This window comes from Periophthalmus magnuspinnatus, chromosome 22, assembly GCF_009829125.3.
Source record: "Periophthalmus magnuspinnatus isolate fPerMag1 chromosome 22, fPerMag1.2.pri, whole genome shotgun sequence".
Taxonomy (NCBI): domain Eukaryota; kingdom Metazoa; phylum Chordata; class Actinopteri; order Gobiiformes; family Gobiidae; genus Periophthalmus; species Periophthalmus magnuspinnatus.
In genome coordinates, this window is record NC_047147.1 from 11,718,465 (window position 1) to 11,741,615 (window position 23,151).

The 23,151-nt window shown below is 38.1% G+C and overlaps 1 protein-coding gene across 1 annotated transcript in view; it reads left to right on the top strand.

The window, feature by feature from the left end:
* Window positions 1–21,781, top strand: part of LOC117390920 (alcohol dehydrogenase 1-like) — a 153,302-nt gene extending 131,521 nt beyond the window's left edge. The window contains exons 2-3 of the mRNA XM_055231281.1: window positions 20,722–20,907; window positions 21,482–21,781. Of these exons, the coding sequence (XP_055087256.1) occupies window positions 20,722–20,907; window positions 21,482–21,754 (459 nt within the window). The 3' untranslated portion in view covers window positions 21,755–21,781. The remainder of the gene's footprint in view (window positions 1–20,721; window positions 20,908–21,481) is intronic.
* Window positions 21,782–23,151: the final 1,370 nt, after the last annotated feature.

The window sequence follows — 23,151 nt, forward strand, 5'->3', positions numbered from 1 at the left end:
CATTCTGTATTCAATGACAACACCTCTTATAGTAAAGAAAGGGACAACAACAGGCAGAAAAAGAGTGACTCATCTTTCCTATTAGGATGTATATCTGGGTATCTGTATGTGCTTTCTCATCTCTCCTTTCTTCTTTGTGAACTCACCACAATAACAATACGACATCTCTAAAAAATAATGCCTGTATTAGGGGATTTTATTGCTCGCCTCTTCGCAAATATGACTTGGAACTTGGCCTGTGGTGTCAACTGCTTGTCTCCCTGGAAATAAAAAAAGTTTTATGCTATACTGTTGAACATACAAGTCATGTTCAACGAGACGAGCACAAGATGTTATATAGACAACTTTGGAAATGAATAAAACTAATGTTATCAGAGGGATGGACATAGATAGACAGATACACAATTGCATGGTGTTTTCTAGTTGTATTTTAATCAATTTCTTTTTACGTTTGTGTAGTTTGACATAACACAATGAGTGATATGTTCTTTGTTACTCTCAAAATGTGTGCATCTCTCCACGCAGGCCAAATCCACTTGTGTCCTCTCCCATGATTCATTTGGCTCTGTGGCCTCTCTCTGAGTAAACTGTGGCATTGCTTCCGCAGTCTGTTTTCTGATGGTCAATAATTGTCTGGGGGGGATTTTTAAGTTCTACAGAAGCAATGTAGTTGTTTTGTGCTAAATTCAATGTTGTGATGTCTGTGCCAAAGAGAAAATGGAGGATTAGAAGACAGACGGTACTGAAAATTCCATATAATTTCCAGTATGGTTGTCTTTTATTACATGTTTTGTTTCTATGCCAGTATGATACCGAGTTAATTCTCTGTTTGATTTCACTGGCCTATAATCATTACAAAATCCACAATGAGTTACGCAAGAGTCATGAACTTCTGTCATTTCTATTGAGTGTGACAGCTCAATAGAAGATTTAAAACAAACATTCTACTGCTTGTTATATGTCTGTCAAGTTTATAGAAGAGTATGGAATTAAATAAATATCGCTAGTCGTTCTTCAACAGTTTTGTGGAAGAAAATGTGTCTTGTGTCAATATCTTGATATGTCCACATAATTCTAAAAAATTACTTTGTTCAGTTTTCAGAAAAGGCCAATAATAGGAAGATGAGGGGAAAAAATACCAAAAATACCCAAAATACCCAAAATGTTTTGCATCCATATAGATTCAGAGCACAATCTATATCCAGAAAGTATTTCCAAGATTTGTAAACTTTCCAGGACTCTTCAAAGGACACTGTTACTTGGCATACTTAGTGTTTTACCATCATCTCTCATATCAGTAAAAAATAGACTTGTCCTCAAAAACTGAGTGAGTTCTGAGCTCGACACCAGTCAAATGAAGCTCATTGAGGCTAGCGGTTATAGGAGCGGATTTGGAGCAGAGTTTCACATTTGGAATTTCCACCGCGAGTATCATAGCAACCAAAGGGCCAATTTGGAGCGAGGCTGTTGAAGGTAATGTGCCTTCCCGGCTGCAACGCTGGTTTTGCAGGGGGTGTGCACTTAGCAACTCTGTCAGTCAAACCTGTTGCTAACGCTAGCACGAGTGACCATGGGGAAAGAAGGTGCCTGATTTGTCTGTTATTATCTTCTTATATTCATATCTTGAAATAAAAACACCAGGAGCATGTAGAGTGGGTTAATATGAACATTTTAAAAGCAAAATGATGAGACTCACTGCAGCAATTAAAAAAGGAGGGGTGACAATATTTCAATGTAAAGTGAATTGGAGCCAGAGTCGATGAAGCTGAAATGCGCCAATGATCACTTCCTATTTGCAATGAGGTGACTAGAGCATTAGTTATGTCCAAATATATAAAGTCTATCCTTGTCCCACATGTTATTTCCACATCTAACCACTTTTTAATTCCACTTTTCCACTGTCTTGAATTCCCATAGCTATGCATCTGACATGTAATGAGCATGAACATTTAATTGCATTGTATATGAAGCACAGATTTGCTGGTGAACTTTCCCACTCTACATGATCCTATTTTCGTGCCAGGCAGGGGGTTCACGCCTGCTGTGTTTCTTACGCAAAAACATATCTTCCAGGCATCTAATCTACTTTTTTTCAAACACTCACAGCATACAGAAATCACTATGGCTTTCTTACATCGGAGAAGTTGCCTTGTACTCGTCCCTCTCATTATGGATACGTCCTTCCATTCGCCCTAGTTCCTGATTTACTTGATCTCCGTCGCACAAACATTCCATCCTGCTAGCATCCTCGACCACTTTCATCACCTCCTTACGGCTACACACTTCTCTTTTTCTCAGGGCCTGTGCTCTTCCTTAATAATTGATCGGGCTGTCACAGTGTGCTGACAAAGACAACAGCAAAACCATTAAAAGTTCCTAGCTGCTTCTTTCTTCCAGTTTTTTACCCTTAAACACACAATCTTCTCTATCCTTTGTTCAGTCTTGTCTCTTGAGTCCCAAACTCAATACTCAACATACTTTCTTCCACCTTGCCACAAATTTGGACAGACTTTTTAATTTTATGAACAGTTTCTCACAGTGAAAGAGTTGTATTCAGATGACGACATGCTCTGCAAAAGCCACTGACCTTTTACAAAGTGACTGACTGAGGGTAAACACATTGAGAATAAATGATTGGCTTATAATAGATAACTGGGTGCGGATCGTTTCTTACTGTCCATTACCCAAGCTTACAGAAAGAAAACTAAACACCTGGTCCTAACAATGGGATAAGGTCATTTTCACAAGGAAGTAATAGTGCTCAGCTGTAAGCACGCAGGCGATTTGCAGCGGCTGGGATGAGAATCAGCTCCTCCAAATCTGAGGCCATGGTTCTCGACCAGAAAAAGGTGGTTTGCTCTCTTCGGGTGGGTGGTGAGTCCCTGCCTCAAACGGAGAAGTTCAAGTATCTTAGAGTTTTGTTCACGAGTGAGGGAAGGATGGAGCGTGAGATTGACAGGCGGACCGGTGCAGCGTCTGCAGTGATGCGGTCGCTGTTTTGGTCCGTTGTGGTGAAGAAGGAGCTGAGTTGAAAGGCAAAGCCCTCGATTTACCGGTCAATCTACACTCCTACCCTCACCTAGGGTCATGAGCTTTAGGTAATGACCGAAAGGACAAGATTGAGGATACAAGCGGCCAAAATGGGTTTCCTCCATAGGGTGGCCGGGTACACCCTTAGGGATAGGGTGAGGAGCTTGGTTACATGGGAGGAGCTCGGAGTAGCGCTGCTGCTCCTACACGTCAAGAGGAACCAGCAGAGGTGACTTGGGCATTTGTTCAAGATGGCTCCTGGACACCTCCCTAGAGAGGAACACCTCCCTAGGGAGGGGGCATGTCCACCGGTAGGAGGCCCCGGGGAAGACCCAGGACACGCTGGAGGGACTATGTCTCTCGGCTGGCCTGGGAACGCCTTAGGGTCCCACCGGAGGAGCTAGAGGACATGTCTGGGATGAGGGAAGTCTGGCAGTCCCTGCTTAAACTGCTGTCCCCACGACCCGGCCCAAGATAATGAAGAAAATGGGTGGATGGAAGTAATAGTGCTGTGCAGAAGCAAGGTTTTGGCAATTAGGCGTCTTAAATTGCTTTTCAATATCAAGGAAATCAAAGGGGCTGTACCTTATTTTTAGCACTCAAGAATGTCACAGACTAGTTAAGTTGGACTGCCAGCATGGCGACTGAGTGGTATTCTGGTTCCAGATGTGGAGTTTACACATTTCGCTCCGTGTCTGGGTGGGTTACCTCCGGGCACTCCAGTTTCCCCCATTAATGTAAAACAACAATTAAAATCCTCAAGCTAAGGTCCTCCTGACAAAGACTAGCTCAAGATATGGAGATGTGTCTGCTCCTACAAATTTCCTTACAGGGGCAATAACTGTAACTGTTACTCCTTGTACTTCTCCTCCTACATTTTACAACTTTCAAGAATAGAGTTGGAGCATCCCAGCTCATGTGACTCCACTGCTCCTAGCAGCAGAATTTTGTCACTATATTCAACCTTTCACTTTAGCTAGTAAAGTATAAACAACAACAACAAAAAAGTTGTAACTCTCTGCATCTCTCTCTATTATAGACAGCAGATTTTGGAGCTCCAGAACACCTGTGTCTGTATAACCCCCCTGACCCAGCATGAGACTCACATCAGCCCACACACAGATCTAATCCAATCCTAATAACCCATGTGGAAATGTGTGTTGATGCTTCAGGTTATTTGACTGTGGGCTGAAGTCTTCTGTGTGGCTTCAATGACAGTAAATAACCTTGTTTTTCTCTTCCTTTTCAATTCACAATTCTGAGTTTGAGAAGGATTTAATAAACAACACTCAACATAATTTTATCAAACAAACCATGCATCAACAGATTACAGTAGTGGCAATAGAAAGCGTGGATTTATGAAAAAACAAACAAACATCTAATGGTAGTATTTGCTATATATAACAAAACAGACATAGCCTTCCTTTGAGAATTTCTTAAAATGAGATGTGAAAAAGACCAAGTAATGGAGATCAACAGAGAGGCCTGAGTACATGATGGAGACATGTTAGTCCAGTGGATTCAGTTCAGTTCAATTGTATTTATATAGCTCATTTTAAATACAACTTAAGATGCCCAAAGTGCTTCATATAAACAACAACAAACGAAAACAGATGTACATAAAATACGACACATAGGCAAAGAAAAAATAAAACACATTCTCTACATCGCAGCAAGGCTATGGGGTTGGGAAAGTTACTTAAAAGCAAAATAGTATTCCTAAAGAGCTTCTAGTATAGAGAAACAGCAATCAGATATTTCTTACTTCACCAAGGAACAGTTTGCAAAATTGCTTCTTTGAGATAAATAAGTAATGTAAAAAGAACACATTTGCAACATTTCCTTTTTTTCTTTTTTTTAGCTTTTAACCATGTCAGAATAATGTTTCCTCATTAAAATGATACCTGCAGTCACCGAACATGCGGTTTGAAATTTCCTAAGATTTTGACGTCACAGGTAGAGATCCTGTGCAGTTTTTAAGTCTACAAACAAGCTATTTTTATACTCAGTGGCTTTAGTATCTCATTTTCTTTTTCTTAGTGGTAAGATATATATGTTTTTCCATTAATATTTCCACCTTTCCCATCTACGCTCTCACCCCCTGTTGTTCTCCACACATACAGCGCCACTCTCCCACTCTTTTCACACTTGCCCTGATAGAACATGTTCAGGGGCGACTCGTAAATATGACCCTTTGCTTCCCCCCCCCCCCCCCCTTTACATCCACTCACAGCTGTTGTGCTGTTGTAACGCGGGGAAGACGACACACTGCAACCCCCCCACAGTTCAGGAAGAGGCGGAACACCACTAATCTGTCATGCTCTGTCTCCCGCATTCATTACCCACACTATAATCCAGCACACCTCTGATGTGATCAGCCTCCAATTAGAAATCCATCAAGCCCAAGGTGCGTTTAATTGCCCTGTCGGCGCCGCACTTCCCAGACGCCACCCTTCTCCTGGCTGCCTCAGTGCCTAACTGTACGGAGGAGCTGCAGTTCTCCCCCATGACAGCAGGATGCAATTTCACATTGACGCCGTCACGCTGCTGCTGACAATGGTGTTTATCCATCATGTTTGGGCGAACACATTCAATACTCACTTCCTCGCAAATGAGCAGATTGATTTCGCTCAGTCAAAAAGGAAAGATAATTCAGACTGGTAAATTATCCATGAAAACCACTTTACAAATATTTGCACCCTTTATACCCGGGATCGGAGTCAAGCTGGAATGTGATGATGTCATACTCACAGATGGGGGATAAGAGACAGTTTTCCCTATTGACTACATTGTACTTTGCCATGAAATATCCAAAAGGTAAATTCACAAATGTTGAACCTGATAATTTTTGATGACAGGACCCAAGATCTCAACGTGTTACAACAAAAAACTGCATTTTACCAATATCCATTTTAGCTGTATTAAATATTATCGGCCTATAGAATGTGCGGATGTCATCTGAAAGGCAATAATAGTCGTGAAAGTGGGATAAGTTGCACGATGTAATGGGACATGTTCAAACTCACTTGATAATAAAGATTGCTGCAACAAAACTGGTCGAAGTAGGAGGCAGACTCAGAAAAATGTATGAATAAAATGTATTACAGGGCGCTGTGGTAAAGCGTGGGAAAAATAATACATATTTACAAAAAATAACTGTGCTCAACATAAGCTAAAAGCAACAGAAATTAAGAAACTGAGGAGAAAACCCACATGTACCCTGGCTACACTGAAGTCTTCCTGAATGTCTAATTGGCACTGCTTAAATACCCCCCTATAACTTTAGCCATATCTCATATTGAACTATTTCTCAGGGCCCAAGTCCATTAACTAAGTTTTTAAAAAGTAAAATATAAACAATTAAACATTGAAACAAAATACATAAGACATTGAAACAAATAAACTTAAACCAGTTCTCCCCTCCACATGGTCCGGCCCAAGACCACGCCCAAGCCTATAAACATGGGCACATGGGACATAGGGCACGCCCCCTCTTCATCTGGACCATGTGGAGATTCAGGTAAGTGAAATTGACTAAATATAACCAAATACAGTATCTTTAAAGTAACAAGTGTGTTTGGTGATATTAAAAAGAGACAAAAGCAAACTTTATTACAAACACAACACATATATTTTGTTATTTTTAATTTCTAGAGTGGGGAAATGTGTTTCTAGAGTGTGTGCATGTGTGTGTCACGTGGAGACACACACACAGGGAAATTGTAATGGCAATAGTTCACTGCATATTACAACCTTGAAAGCAAACACATTTATAGATTTTATGTCGGGATGTATTCATATTGAAGTGATGTAACCAATTTCAACATTTTTATATTATTCATGTGGCACCAAGGAGAATATTGTCTGAATGAGATGGAGGAACAGAAGCCTAAAGAGGGACAGATAATTCTTCTTTAGTTCACCAACATATAGCGACACTGACAACTGTCTTCTAATCACATAATGTCCCCATGGCTGTACCGAGAATAAATGAAGTATGACAATTGAAATACAATCATGTGTAAAACTATGACAAATAATTACAGGATCTACGATTTATTGAAAGACATAAATGGAAGATGTATAGGATATTTGACAAATACAAGGAATTTGTGCTGCATTAGGCTAGTTAAAAAAAAGGACAGGCAAGCAACACATGGCAAACATCTCCGGGCTATAAACACTGTGATACCAGCTTCAAATCACTGCACATGAATCTATGTTTGTGGTCCCTATCAAATAAACAATCTGAATATAGTTTGGGAGCGACGCTTGCCACTATTCCCTCTGAAATAGCTTTGTCATGTGGGAGCCTTGTGCAGTACTTGTTATTGTTCTCATGTGATCTCAGGCACTTAAATCAATACTTAAAACATAGGCCAGTCTGATGCCGCAAACTGCAATTTACTCTCACTACCAATCTTTTTTTTTTTTTTCTTTTAATACACAGCAGGGACAAAAACATTACCGTGCACTCAGGAGCATTCCGTCAGTGTATTACCAGTGTTATGATCCAGAAAATGGGAGACAATTGTTTGGAAAATTACTCCAGTTGATTTTTTTTTTTTTTTTTTTTTTTTTTTTGGTTTATTTGAAAGACGATTTCAAACATTTCATTTCAGCCCTTTATAACTGCACTGTTCATTGGTGAATTACAGATTATACAGTGTAATGTCATACTATGATGAAATATTTAAAAGAAAAATGTACAAGTTTAGCTGATTATTTCCTCTGGTGATCAAACCATACTGCAAATCTGGAATACACAAATTAAAAACAGCAATTTTATCTGCCCTAAAGCTAATATATATATATATATATATATATATATATATATATATATATATATATATATATATATATATATATATATATATATATATATATATATATATATATATATATATATATATATATATATATATATATATATAGTAGTATATATGTATAGTAGCAAAAGAGATTAGATAGATTACATAGTTACATAGTGATGGTATTAATTATTATGTCATATTACCATTTCTCATATGTATGTATGTATGTATATATATATATATATATATATATATATATATATATATATATATATATATATATATATATATATATATATATATATATATATATATATATATATATATATATATATATATATATATATATATATATATATATATATATACATACATACATATGAGAAATGGTAATATGACATAATAATTAATACCATCACTATGTAACTATGTAATCTATCTAATCTCTTTTGCTACTTCTGTCAAACTTCTCTGTTTATTGCCACCATCTTATTTTTTCTCTTAAACAATAAGGTTGTGAGGAGTGCTGCTGTCAGTCAGGGGTGAGTGTGGACAGGCAGAAGAGGGAATAAATCCTCCCCTGGGGTACTACCCTCTGCTCAGCGGGCAAAGTGCTTTCTGTTTGGCAGTTTGTTTGGTAGAAGCTGAGTAATCGTTTTCTCTGCCTTGTCAAACTGCACACTGGTTCATTTGGGTCGAAAACGAGGCACAGTTTAGTCACTATATATATATATATATATATATATATATATATATATATATATATATATATATATATATATATATATATATATATATATATATATATATATATATATATATATATATATATATATATATATATATATATATATATATATATATATATATATATATATATATATATATAATATATATTATATATATATATATATATATATATATATATATAATATATATATATATATATATATATATATATATATATATATTATATATATATATATATATATATATATATATATATATATATATATATATATATAATATATATATATATATATATATATATATATATATATATATATATATATATATATATATATATATATATATATATACATATACATATAGTTTGGTTAGGTTGACAATATTGACAATATTATCTGTGTGTTATGATGGGGGTGTACACATGGGTAAAGAGTTATCACTCTCACATAATGGGAGTTTAATAATATTTTAATAATATAACAATTTATTCTTAAAACAAAAACACACTCACAAAACATAAATTAATAATAATAATACATAGAGAAAAAAAAAATACAACTTTACACTAGGTGGATCACTGTTTGGACAGGTCAGTCATTACAAATACTAGTTATCTGTCCAACATTTTCACAAACAAAACTCAAAATAGCATTGTCATATCAAAGTGCTGATGATATCTGTGGAATGGTTGGGAGACACATGTCATCGTATACAATAGTGATTAACATTGAGTGGTTAACAGTCAGTGTAACATCTCGTCATGAGTTAAGAAGAACACACAACAATCATGTTTAAAGAAATGTCTTTGAGCCTAAGGACAGGTCATTGTCCCTCTGCCGCCGAGCACCACTCACAATTCTACTGCCATGACAACCTCCAATTACACTTGGTTTTGGCTTTCATTTACTTTCATTTGATTTGATGGTGGCTCAGAATGGTGCTTAATTTGCACTCCCAACTGAGAAGCATGGCAGGAGAGACATGTTTTATTGGTAATGTGTGAAATACAGAGCTAAATTGGCTTTTAGCTACTGTGTGTGTGAATACATAATTAGACATAATTAATAAAAATATTACCAGCACAGAATTGTATTTAACTAAGATGAGCCCTGAGTAAATAAGTGCCTGGTACTGCCTGGGTCTAAATTGCGAACATTATGAGAAAGCGCACAGCAACATGGGAAAGGTCAAAAAAGCAACCATCCACCTGCCACCGGTGAGATAATGAATCTATTCAGCTAACACATGCAGGCCAAACCAAAAGAGAGCTGGGGATTTAGAGGTGACAACCCAGTACTTACTATGTTATTAATACAAGTTTTTGAGGCTACACTGAAGAAATGAATCTGAAACGTGCATAGCTGACATGAAGACAACACTGAACAACGCTTCAGTGGATGAACCGCACCTGAATCAAGGACACTGGTTCAGATGTCACCTCCTTTGTTAAAACCATCCAACCAACACAGACCATGTTATTCCTTTTCTCCTGCAAGTAGTTTGAATGTGCAGTCGAGGAGATATTTGTTTCTGATTGACGTCACTGCTTCAAATCTTGTTTATTTGTCATTTCCTTTGAGAAACTTCTGAATGAACACTTGAGAATGTTAAAGAACGTGAGAGCGAGAGGATGCGTGACTCTCCGCGGCACCTTTGTCCTGCTTTTTAAAACATACTCCGGGGTGGGCCATTGTAAAGCAGCATAAAAGGAGCTCTGAACATACCAGATACAAACACAGGGAAACAGGCAAACGCCCATTGTTCTGATTTGAATAAGACTAAGTACATTAGATAGAGCTACATATATATAGAATGCAGGTCTACTCTGTATGTTGAAACAGGAAAAGAAAAAAAAAAAAACTTCATCATACGTCATTATGTTTGAACCAAAAGGGCACTGAAGTGACTGACAAAGCTGAAGGCAATAGAGTATGTTGTATTGTTCATTTCTTCAAAGAATTATGACGTCTACACCCACTTGCTTGCAATATGATGTACAGCAACAATGGATTAACAAATACAGTGCATAAATACGACATATAATCCTGAAAATAAAAGAATAACCTTTTCAGATAACGATGAGGACTCACCACATTCCCTGTCACATGGTTATCCTGCAGACCATGTGCAGCTTTCCTGTCGCATTGTTGCTTTTGCCGCGGTGTAGTTGCTCTTTGCAGGTGCAGGAGGAAGCTGACACTCACCTTCTTCTTAGTACTATAAAGGCTCGAGCACAACGCTACTATCACACGGCTAAACTTGGATAACAGTGCACAGTCCTCATTAAGCAGAAACAGCTCCAGACAAAGAAACAAGCAAATAAACCAGGGACAATTCATGTGCCCATATTTTACACCTGTGAATGTGCACTTGTGTATTCATTTGTTTTAGGACTGGGCGGTCTAACAAAAGATTGCCAATGTTCCTTATCCAAAGATGAAATTCAGCTCAAAACCACACGCTTTTCCTTACAGATAACAGGCTGTTTCGGGCTAACCACTGATGATTTGAAACGACTCTCAGTTCAGTCATTCAAATAAAAAAATCGATGAATTCACTTATTTATTTGTTATGTGGTGTATTATAAAAAGTAAGTGAGAAAAAAAAAAAAATCATTTAACCCCAATGTCCCATCTAAAACCTACCTTATTAAAAAATGTAATGTAATATCAGGATTGACTTTTAATAAGATTAAAAAAAAAAAAAAAAAAGTGCAAACCCTTTTACTTTCTACCTGAAAACCTTATTAGCCTTATCACATTAGCAAACATGGTGCTGCCCTGACCTCTGAGCAAAAGTAAAGATTAAAGAGGCTGTAATTAGGCTTAAAAACAGGAATACTGATGCACCTCTCCCTGTCGGGGCACCTTTCATTTGACTCGGAGGCCTGGGGGAGTGCTCAGATCCACGTCTTTCATGTTCCCTAAATAATGAAGGTTTTTAACTGAGACCAAACACTTCCCATTCACTTATAATGGGGTGAGTGTCTTATGGGTGCTTCTCTTGTTTGCAACTCGATAAACATTGCTACTTCATGTTTTTTGTAGAGACCAATAGGACTCCCCACATCCCGAATGTTGCAGACAGCTCTCAACGAGGTTTAATTGCTATTTATTGATACACGTCTGTTTATGTCAGGGCACAAGTTTAGCCAACCGTTTTGTGTCCAGATACTAAGTGAGGCTAAACGGAAGCACAAACCTCCAAACGTGTTGCTTCATATTTTCTATTTGTATATATTTTTTGATAAATCGTCTCGTGAGGAAGCTGGCCCGATCTTGTTGAAGTAGGAGGCAGACTCAGAAAAATTCTCTTGTTACCAAAATGTATTACAGGACTCCATGGTCCACCGTGGAAAAACAATACACATTTACAAAAAGTAACTGTGCTTAACTAAAACAAAAGCAACAGAAATTAAGAAACTAAGGAAAAACCCATGTATACCCCAAAAGATTGACTTGCCCTGCTAATATACCCTCTCAAAACCAGAAGCACCTCCCCCGGGTTTACTTCGCAGGTACAGTAGGTACAACTTTAGTAGGATCTCATCATACACTGCAGACTTATGAGGGCCTGAATCCCTTTAACTCAAAAAGTGTTTAAAATAAAACTATAAACACTTCACATGGTCCAGCGCATGACCATTCCCAACCCTTTAAAAATGGCCGACACAGGGCACGCCCCCCCCTTTGTCTGGACAAGGTGGAGATTCAGGTAAGAGTAGATGGCTGTATTAAACTGAATTGACTAAATCAAATAACCAAACAACCAATAGCCAAATGGTGTGGTGATTAAATTAAAGGTAGACCAGGATTCTAAAACTCGCGGCCCCGGGGCCAATTGCGGCCTGTGAGACAACACTTTGTGGCCCGCAGGACAATATGAAAGTTTAATGTTAGTGTGGCGTTTCCATGTTGTGTGTAGAAACTTCCTCCAAATCTGTAAACCTTAAATGCAAGTGTCAGTCGGTCGGCTGTTTGTACTGTCACATGTCACTTAAACAATTGGTCACTGAGCACTAAAAATGTGGTACGATATCTAAAAATAACAGTTAATATTCAGTTGTTGGAGCACATAACTAGATATTTGAATACGCTGCTGTTTGATATACAAAGCAGTGCTAATCTTAGGGCTGAAGTGATTAATCAAGTAAATCGAGAAATTCCATTACTTTGTTTTAGCTTTGTTTCTTAGATTACTAAACTAATCCGCAGAGCAAAGCCTATTTAAATGAGTCTACGCAAGATAACAAAAGAAGTTCTTACGTTAGTTACAAGAAAATAGCGAGTTTTTTAGTTTTTATCTACTGGAAACAAAGTTCAACTAATGTTCCCTTATTAAGAAACATGCCCTGATTTGTTGATGTAAGCACGTAGTAATAATGAACCTGATTTGACAGCAGAAAGTCTTAAAACCTGTGACATAAAAATCCTGGGAGTTTTTGGTGATGGCTCAAGGGGATTTAACTAACATCACAAATGAATCAAACAAGCGTGAACTATTGTGGGTAATAATGTGATGCCCTTTTAAAGTTATATAGAGTTGAAAGAGAGGGATTACTAAAATAATCTGCAGATTTAGCAAAGCCTATTTAAATGAGTCTACGCAAGATAACACAAAAAAAGCATTAGTTCTTATGCTCGTTACAAGAAAATAGTGCGTTTTAGCCCTGGGACAAACACATTTTAGCAAACTAAGTAGTCTTCCTTTTCGAATGCAAACGCTACACTCCACAGATTTTTCTCCAGATTAAGCGGTGAGATGGACAAATTGATCATCGAGGGAAACATCTTTGTAATGTGTTTGCTAATTTCTGCTTGTTGGTGTTGTTGCTTTCTATAGGTCACTTGTCAGATGTCTATGTTAGGCTGACCTTTTATTTCTAATTCAACTCACTTCCTGTTTTTCCCACAATCTCTGTCCCAAATCTCTATTCCCAGAGTTAAATCTAAGTTTGCTCCTGTCTCGCCTGTCTCCGCCTGTCCTATTTGCATGCAGCGTTGCGAGCAAATGAAGCCTGCAGAGTTATACAAGCATGGATAATGGGTAGAAGAGTGTGTTTTCTCTATGTGACAAGCCACCTGCATCTCAGCGCGTAAACACACATGCACAAGTATATGCCAGGATTCAGACCATCCACCCAGAACAATGGACGTTTAACGATTCTGGGAAGAGTTCTAAGCAGCTTTATTTGACAGAGTGGGTCCAGGTGACACAATGAAAAATGAGAGAATAAGGAACAAAAGCATATATTTAAAACTTTGCTTGTACTGTGTATGCAAATGGTGTGGCTCACTCAGTTAATTTTTAGCTCCGACTCCTAGTCCTAGTAGCTATGGGATAAAGCAGAGTGGATGCGTTCTCTCATGGCACTTTATAGGCTTAAAGATTCATAAGAAATTGAGAGAAAAAATATCATGAAAAATAATAAACAAATGACAAGTTGAGTTAGTATCTCATGTTTTAGAATTTAACATTATTTTTCATCTCCCTGTACTGAAATCTGGGGTGGGGCTTTATCTACTGGCAACAGAGGGAATTACCATGGTAAAAAGTTTAACTAATGTTACATTATTAAGGAACATGCTCTGACATTTTGATGTAAGCACACAGTAATAATGAACCTGATTTGGACTGCAGAACGGCTGTCACAGGTAAAAGCTTTTACCTGTGACATAACAATCCTGGGAGTGTTTTGTGACAGCTCAAGGGGAGTCAACTAAGAAAACTGCAATATTCATCAAACCAGTGTGGATGAAAATACAACTTAGATGTGTTTTTCATGAGGGAAAAATGTGATATGCTAAATCTGAATGATGTGTGTCCTTTAAGAGAAGAGAAGCTTAGCTGGCATGGACGCTGAGGACAAATCAAGACCCACATCTGTACAACTATCACGGGTAATACTGTGACACCCCTTTAAAGTCATATAGAGCTGAGAGAGAGGGACGAAGAGGGAAGCTGCCTGGGACAGTCGGCTCCCACCAGCCACACTGAGCACTCCTCACTGTTCCCATTCATTAATGTGATATTTGGCACACACTCCCCAATTGCACTGAATTAATTTACTCACTTACTTTAGACACCACATCTCTGGGCCTCTGCTTTACCTCATGAAATTTTCTCACAGCATCATCATGTGAAATCAGACCAAAGATACATGTTTGCCTCGCTCGGTTGTAGTCCATCTCCTCGTTATGCTTGGTTAAGTCTAATTCACCAGCACAGTGAAAATCTATAGAATAAGTGTCATTCTGTGCATTTGCTAACAAGCATAACATCATAGTATTCAGTGAAAATGGACGCCACATTTAAGCCTGGATTTATTCATAGCCTTATCTGATATTGAGTTTAAATGAATTATAATGGTTGTAATGTGAATAGAGGGGAAATTTTTTTCTGGTGTAGGGCCTGCCACTTCTCCATGGAGAAGCTATTGCCTTTAGCTTGGAAACTCACAGTATGTCATTTAACATACAGCAAACAATCTTATTTAATTAAGACTGTTTTTTTTTGTTGCTCAGAAATATATTGGAAAACATGCATTCTTACTGTGAGCAGGCTTCACTCTCGACATGTCTGACCTGTAACTTGGGCTGGAGGCATCACCTGCTTGTCTCCGTGGAGATTCATTTCGATGCCACACTGTGAAAGACTAGAAAAAAATAAATAATAAAATAATAAAATAATAAATCAATAATTTTACCAAATCAAAAAACAGAAACTTGAAGACTTAAGGAGCTGGTGTTCCTTATAGAGCAGGAAAAGAAAGGCAAGTGCAGATGAACTCCACACAGAGGTGCAGAGAGGAGAGGTCAAAGTTCACATCCACCCCATGAACCAGTCAGCCGGACCAGCAGTGGCCCTGGAGCTGAGAGCAAGACTAATGATCTCGAGGAGGAGGGCTGGACCAGGACCTGCACAGTGTTAAACCCTGAGCTGTTCATATTAGGGATGAAACAATTAATCGAGTAAATCAAGTAATTTGATTACTAAAAAGGTCTGATTCATATTTTATTGCCTCAATGATTCGTTTAATTATAATAATTAGTTAAAACCTACATGAAACTGAAGTGCACTGAGTGCATGGAAACACTGCAGCACTTGTTTCTGTACGGAACCTCCTCAGCACCAACTGCACAACAGAGAAGAGAGCTGAGTATTTTAGGTCCACGAGTGAGTTTAGGTCCACACTAAGACTTTTGAACCGAGCCTTGCTCAAGCACAATTACATAGAGTTCTGTGGCCTGCACTCACACCTGCGCAACCAAACCGAGCCATGCCCCTGGTGACATCATCACACACCACTGTTTGTTTACATGTCACACAGAAGTGCAAACGCTTCAGTGGAGAAAATACCTGAGGCATGAAATATGTCTTAACCCTGGAGAACCCAAGAACCCTTTTCTTCTTTGGCAAATTATGAACAATGCATTAAATTACTTATAAAGTTCACGGAACACTGAAATATCCACTTTTTTCAATTTTAACCCTTTATTCCCAAATTTAGGATCAGGGCCAAATTTGGCCCTTAAAGAATATAATTTATCCAAAAAGAATATAAAACATACTTCTAGACATTCTGCAAGCTATTACTAAAAAGATTAACAAAAAAACAAACAAACAAAAAAAAAAAAAAAAATCCTAAAAACACAATTTTACCAACCTCTGGTCTGCTAAGAAGACGATTTTGTTTGGGTAGTTTTCCAGCTCAACAAAACAGCATGTGCTCATCCATCTTGTCACTACCGCTCAGGCTCATTTTAGTTCAATATTCATCTACTAGGTGTCTCTATGCACTCTGGGCTTGAAGTTAAATTTGACTTTTTTTTTTTTTTACTCATTTTGGGTAGCAGCAATTAACTGCGACCAAATTTGACCCTGTGGGTTCTCCAGGCTTAAATAGTGAGGCAGATCTGAGTCCTGTTGTGAGACTCCTCTTTTATGGATTAAAGTTATGGATGGAGCAGTGAGGACAAAAGGAGACACGTATTCAGAACTTCTGTCTGTCCACAGTCCTTACTGAAGGTGTGCACAGATTCACAGTGAGTTTGGAGTAGAATTCATTCACATTTTCCTCTTATCCACTCCATCCCCAACACAGGGCTTGTAAACATGTGTGTACGTGTGTGCATACATGAACAACCGTGCTATGGCCCATCTCTTCCAACCGGACCATATAATATGCTCTTAAAAGGTAAAAAAAAAAAAAAGATTACGTTATTTTATTCTATAATAATATTAGACAATATTTAGAGAATGAAATGGTTAGAGAAATTACATTTTTGTGCTGTGCTGAGGGCTCTCACCAAGAACTCAGTACAGCACAGACTGGAATTACTTTAACAAATGCTTTACATAATAACACATGCCTGGGATCCAGAACACACACTTCTCCAATACTTTACAGAGAAACGAGTATGGTCACCACTGAATCTCCCTGAGTTCAGATGGGTGTGATTGAGCCAATCGGAAAATGCATGGTCTGTCCGAAGAAGAAAAGATGGTGATAATCTGACATGAAAGAAATGTCATTTTATTGAAAATAATGTGTGACCAATTCACTCATTCATTCACATATGTCACTGAAACAAACAAATCTGACTGAACGATCATGTTTGGTTCTCACTCAGGGAGCAACAGAGACACCAGACTGAAATCCCTCTGTATAAAAAATAAACTGAAATATCACTGTGGATTTGGCAGGCAATGATTACACATGTCTACATTATATATTTAATTGATATTTCCATGCCAAGTTCTGCGTGGTTCATTTACAACTGTGAATATTCAATATAATTTATTCAGGATTTATTATAAAATATTCAAAAGTAGAAACAAACAAAAAAACGTTTTGTATTTGTATTTATTTATTAAAGGTACAGTCCATATTACATATAAATGCAAATTCATGTACCTATAAATATTGGATTGTAGCCAAGGCTAATTTCCGTCCTTCGTCCTTTGCCAGACCAAGGCCAACCGCACAGTATTGACAAAGATATATAACAATTTGGCATTTTCACTTCTCTGAGATGCCACAGTTTCAAGAAACAGAAGCCTTAACGTGTAATGAATCCTGGAATAAAAACATGTGTCTATTATTTTTACAGTTCCCTTTGATTCATTGTTCTTCTCACTGTCAGATAAAACCAATACAGCCTCAGAAATGTTCTTCTCTGTAGCTGCCTAAAACTAGACGTACTATCTCACAGTTTTGGGCCTGCTCTCTCTCTTCCGCCCTTGCAACCTTTTAGCTGATAATCAATGTCTGCTGCTGGGAGCCTTTCATTCATGTCTGTAACACTATCTCAGGCTGCCCAAAATAATATCACTCTGAAATCAGGCTCAAGGCTCAACATGACTTTGTTTCATCGGAGAAGAGGTCGACTGGAGTGGCCCTAGAGGTAAAACCAAGAATAAAGATCATTTTGTCCTTTTAACAACATTGGACAATCTCTACGAGAAAGCTGCTGTGATCTGGTGAAAGTTGTGTAGGAGTTTGAATACAGTCTTGAGTCCTTGTTCGACAGAGGACCGACCTCATCATGGTCCTCAATGATTTCAATGATATATTTTAGTACCTATTACCAAAGTAGGTTATTCACTCACAGATGGGACAAGGACATTGCTTATCGAAGTCTGTCCTTGCCGACAATCACAGGGAGGTATTCAGTAGCACTTCATTATAACTGCATCTTCAGTTTTTGCCCTAATAAACCACAAACAAAGACTTTATTCATAATTGTATATGAAGAATTATTAAGCATAATTATTAAGCATTATTAAGCATAACTAAAGGTGCACTGTGCTACTTTTCTTGTAAGGGTCCACCAGCTGCTTGTTTTCATGGAGATAGATAAGTTTAATGCCATCATGTGAAACATGCAGGCAAAGCGATAACATCTCCATGGAGACGAGCAGATCACAGACTCTTCACCAGAAAAATTACCTAGTGCACCTTTAATAACTACGTAATACCATTACCTTTTAATTAAAGGTCCCATATTATGGTATTTTCTGATCTGTGTTATATGTTGTTTCCTCCTCAAAAAGAGAGATTTTGTTTCATTCACACATTTAACGCACAAACCCTGCATTACTAGGCTGAGTTCTTCTCTCAAACAGAAAACACACACCTGGTGATATCATGTGGTAGTGCAGGAAGTGCTCCATTGTGTTTTTGAACTCCATACACCTTCACTAGAATTATTTGCATAATTTCAGCTTCAGCTGGTGTGTTTATAGCAGCCTAAATATCCCTCTCAAAAAATTACATTTGTTTTATATCTATAGTAGCTAAATGTCTGCTGCTGCCTACGTTTGTTTTTGAGCGCATAGTCATAATGTTGTCAAATGTGAATCACCAATAGCTCAGCCAGGATACATAGGTGAGGGCAACTATGTGTTTACACTGGTGCAAGGACGCTTTATAATGTAAATGTAAGCCCAACGGGAACACATTAAAATCCACCAGAAACTTGTCTCAAATTTAAAAAAACTTGACCTGTCTTACATGCTTGTGTACTATTCTTGTGGTTATAGCAGTTGTGACATTTTGGATGTTTTCAGTCTGATGTTGGTCATATAAATACAAAATGTTGTCAAATGTGAATCACCAATAGCTGAGCCAGGATACATCCGCTGCCAGGGGCCTCAGAGACAAATTCAGCTTAGGGCCCCCTGAAAGCTAGGGCCGGCCCTGGGTAAAGGTAGCTGTTAACTTGAAAACTACCGCTTCATGACATCACAATGTGGAACAGAGCATTTTGAGCTTTGGACATGTGGACAGACTTACTCAAATGTGTGAATGAAACAAAACACAACTTCAGGTATCGTTTTGAGGAGGTAACAACATTTTAACATGACTAAACGCTCAGTCAATTTAGCATAATATAGGACCTTTAAGTCTTTGTTCATGCATTATTAAGGCAAGTTATTTTAAAGCAGTAGAGTACATTCTAGCAGGGTTGACTTGTCAGTCAAAATTGGTGAGCATTATCTTGACCACAGACCGTCTCGAGGTTGTGGAGAAGTGTAAATACAAGGTGCATCCCTGGAGTGGCCCAGATGAAGACAGCTCTAGAACGCTCCACCGCTGTGCCACATAGGAGCCTCCTGATTGATTTCACCAGGTCAGGGCAGGACAGTGGAGGGCTGGGAGACTAGGGTTCTTGTGAAACCACTTCAGCGACAATTTCCAGCGATCCTTGAGAAGCAGATACCCAATCTCCAACTTCCAAAAGTGTCGAAGTGGTCATAAGAGCATTCTCAACCACAGTTCAAATTGTATAGTGAGTTGAGCTTTGGGCCAAACTATCATGGATCTAAAGTGGCAGTAACATAATATTTTATATATATTTATGACGATACAATGGTTAGTGTGTATACAAATCAGAGCGGTTGCCATAGCAATTCAAAACAAAAAATATCTTTTGAATGGTCAAAGTCCTCAAAATTTCACCTGAAAGCCCTGAATACAGAATTTGTAAAGGTCCTAGAAACAAGTGGGAGTGCAGATAACAAATCATTTTCTTTCCTCTTTACTTTGTCAGTGTTTGGTAACAGTTGAGTAGAAAGTATGATGGCATGTAGTCAAAATGTGATGTGCAGAATCGACTGGAATTTATTAGTTATGCACAAAGTCAAGGAATATTGTTACAAATCTACCCATTGATTCACAATTTTAACACAACACAAACATTTCCTCTAGTGGAATAAAAAAAATCCCATTTAAACAGGAATACATAAAACACTATTTCAACCTCCTGTTGTCTCACAATCGACCAGAGACTCTCACAGATTATTATGATTTTAAATAAACAGCTCCAGTTATTATCTACAGCTGGTGATAAGGCTTTCCAAGTGAAAACAACTCTTAGGTCCTGCTGTTCAGAGGGCCATGTTGAAGAGGGGAGGTTTGTTATGGTGAGAGCAGATGAAGTGGGTAGAGAAAATACAAAATGTGGACAAGTTAAGTGCTCAAGTGTGTGTGGTCATCTCTGTGAATGTCACTTCTGTAAGAGTCCAAAGACCAACCAGTGTGTGAAAGCCTGGTCAGTTTTTGCAGTTGACGCTTGTTGACAGCATATGTGTCAAGTCATCAGGAGTATTATGTGTCCAATAGACTCCAGGGTCAACTGTAAAGGGAAAAAAAATTCTGCAGATTGGTGGGCTTGGTACTTTTACGGAGTACACTGTGGTTCAACAAATTAACTTGGCTAAGATCCACCCTGACGCTCCCCTGGATAAAGTGTGTCTCATCGGCTGTGGGATTTGCACTGGATATGGATCAGCTGTTAACACAGCTAAGGTTAGAATATTTATGAATATGAAATAACACAAACAATTTACTGAATGTCTCTCCCCTGCTCTCCTGTCCCGCCATGATGTCAATAAAGACTACAAGACCAAAACTCTCAAGATCTATTAAAATATATCATGGATAATGCAGAATGTACAGATGTCATGCTCTCAGATGGAGGGCAAGAGGGATTTTTCCCTATTGATTACTTGTTATTTTCATGAGCAAAATTTAAAAGGTTAATTCACTAATGTTGTACCTGATCCTTTCTATTAATGATTAGCGTCATTATAGGGCTGACTAGACCCAAGAATTTGCTATTTACAACAAAAATCTGCTTTTTTTTTTAAAACATTATTAATTTAAGCAGCCCTCCATCTGTATTAATAGTGTTGCCATATAGAATGTTATAATGTCATTTAAAATCTAGCGACAAGCTCACTTTGATGTGAACAGTGATCAGTCCCTAATTTAATGGGTAAAGGGTTAACTCTATATAGTATATATAATGATGTCATATACATTGTTAATGTGTGTATTTATTTTGAGGTATCATTTTTGTTCCTGTGATAAAATGATGTAGGTAGAGGAGGGCTCCACCTGTGCTGTGTTTGGCCTGGGAGCTGTGGGTCTTGCTGCAGTTATGGGCTGTAAGGCGGCAGGAGCCAAGAGGATTATTGCTGTGGACACAAACCCTGAGAAGTTTGAGAAAGCCAAGATTTTTGGAGCCACTGACTTTGTGAACCCCAAGGACCACAGCAAACCCATCCACGAGGTTCTGGTGGAGATGACCAACGGAGGAGTGGACTTCTCCCTGGAGTGTGTGGGGAATGCATCTGTCATGGTGGGTAGTTAGAAATAACTTCAACTTCACTTTTCTCTGTCTTCCCAATGGTGCAATTGATTTTGCAGCAAAGAGAAAAAGACACAAAAATCTTTACCACAAGATCCCTCTCAGAGACCAAAGCAGAATTTTGCTGTGATGGTAATGCTAACAACAACTAGCATGCTACTGTGCAGTTCCTGATGATCAGACACTAAAATGCTTTATATCCTGTTCCGGGTGTAGTTCTGGTCTAGTCCACGAGTAGCCAGAGTTTAGTCCCCATTTTAATGTGATGTTTAAAAGTGTGAACACAGCCTAAGATCGAACTTGCAGCAGGAATCAAAGAGTGCTTGTATCTACTGCTCCTCACTGTGGCAAACCTGAGTCTGGAGCCAGAAAGAAATTAACAATACTCAACAATATTGTTTTGAAGAATTCGTCCCTATGCCTGTTGCATAGCACTTATATTACACTTGTGATGAGAAACTGTTGAGGTTCCCCTTAAACACTGATTGATTCACACAGGGGTCGTCTCTAGACCTGCAGATATTCTGGGGCATTGACCCCTTTCATTTGTACCTACATTTTTCTCAAAGGTTTGATGTAGTTTACCTTTTTCACACAGCGATGTCTCGGGTCCTCCATTAAGAAACTCTGCACAAAACAGATGTAATTTCCTGTAATCTGGTGCATTTTGATGAATAAATGCATGTGGCAGTATAACTGAGAAAAGTCTCCCAAGATTGGCTTTTACCTATTCCATTATTAGTACACCTATAAGATACTTTTATTAAACTTAATATGTGTTTTCCACAAGCTGCTGATTATTTGTGTCCAACTCTTGTGCCAGTGAATCTCCAGCCCTCTGCTGACTCCCTGTGCTCCGCCCCTGCTCTCTACAACATTGAGCGCCCCCTGTCTGTGAGTCACAGCCTCACACCAGACTGTGGACAGACCCTCCAGAGTCTTGACAATACTAAAGCCTCAAACATCTGTCCGGACACCTGGCCTCATGTTTTATGTTGCTTTTGAATGGTCTAAAGTAACATAAAACAATTGAACTATAGTGACAAACCTTGCTGCAGTACTTCCTACTGAATCCTATTGAAGATATATCTTATGTCGTTTATGAATCAAACTAAGCAAATATGAGGCGGACTTTCAAAAAATAAAAAGTGACTAAAAGCTTTCTTCAACTGTACTACGCACACCACCTGGGGAGCATATGGAACAGGCTTTGGAGGGATCATGATCGATTGGTTAATAGTGTTATTTGCAGGAATAATGACTAAAACAACAAAATATTTAGTTGTTATTGTGTGGTGACTTTCAATTTATTAAAATGAATTTACTGCTTAAAAAAAAGTTTCTTTAAATTGGCTCCAAACCTTCAGAAAATGCCTCTTGTACTGACAAAATAAGTGGAG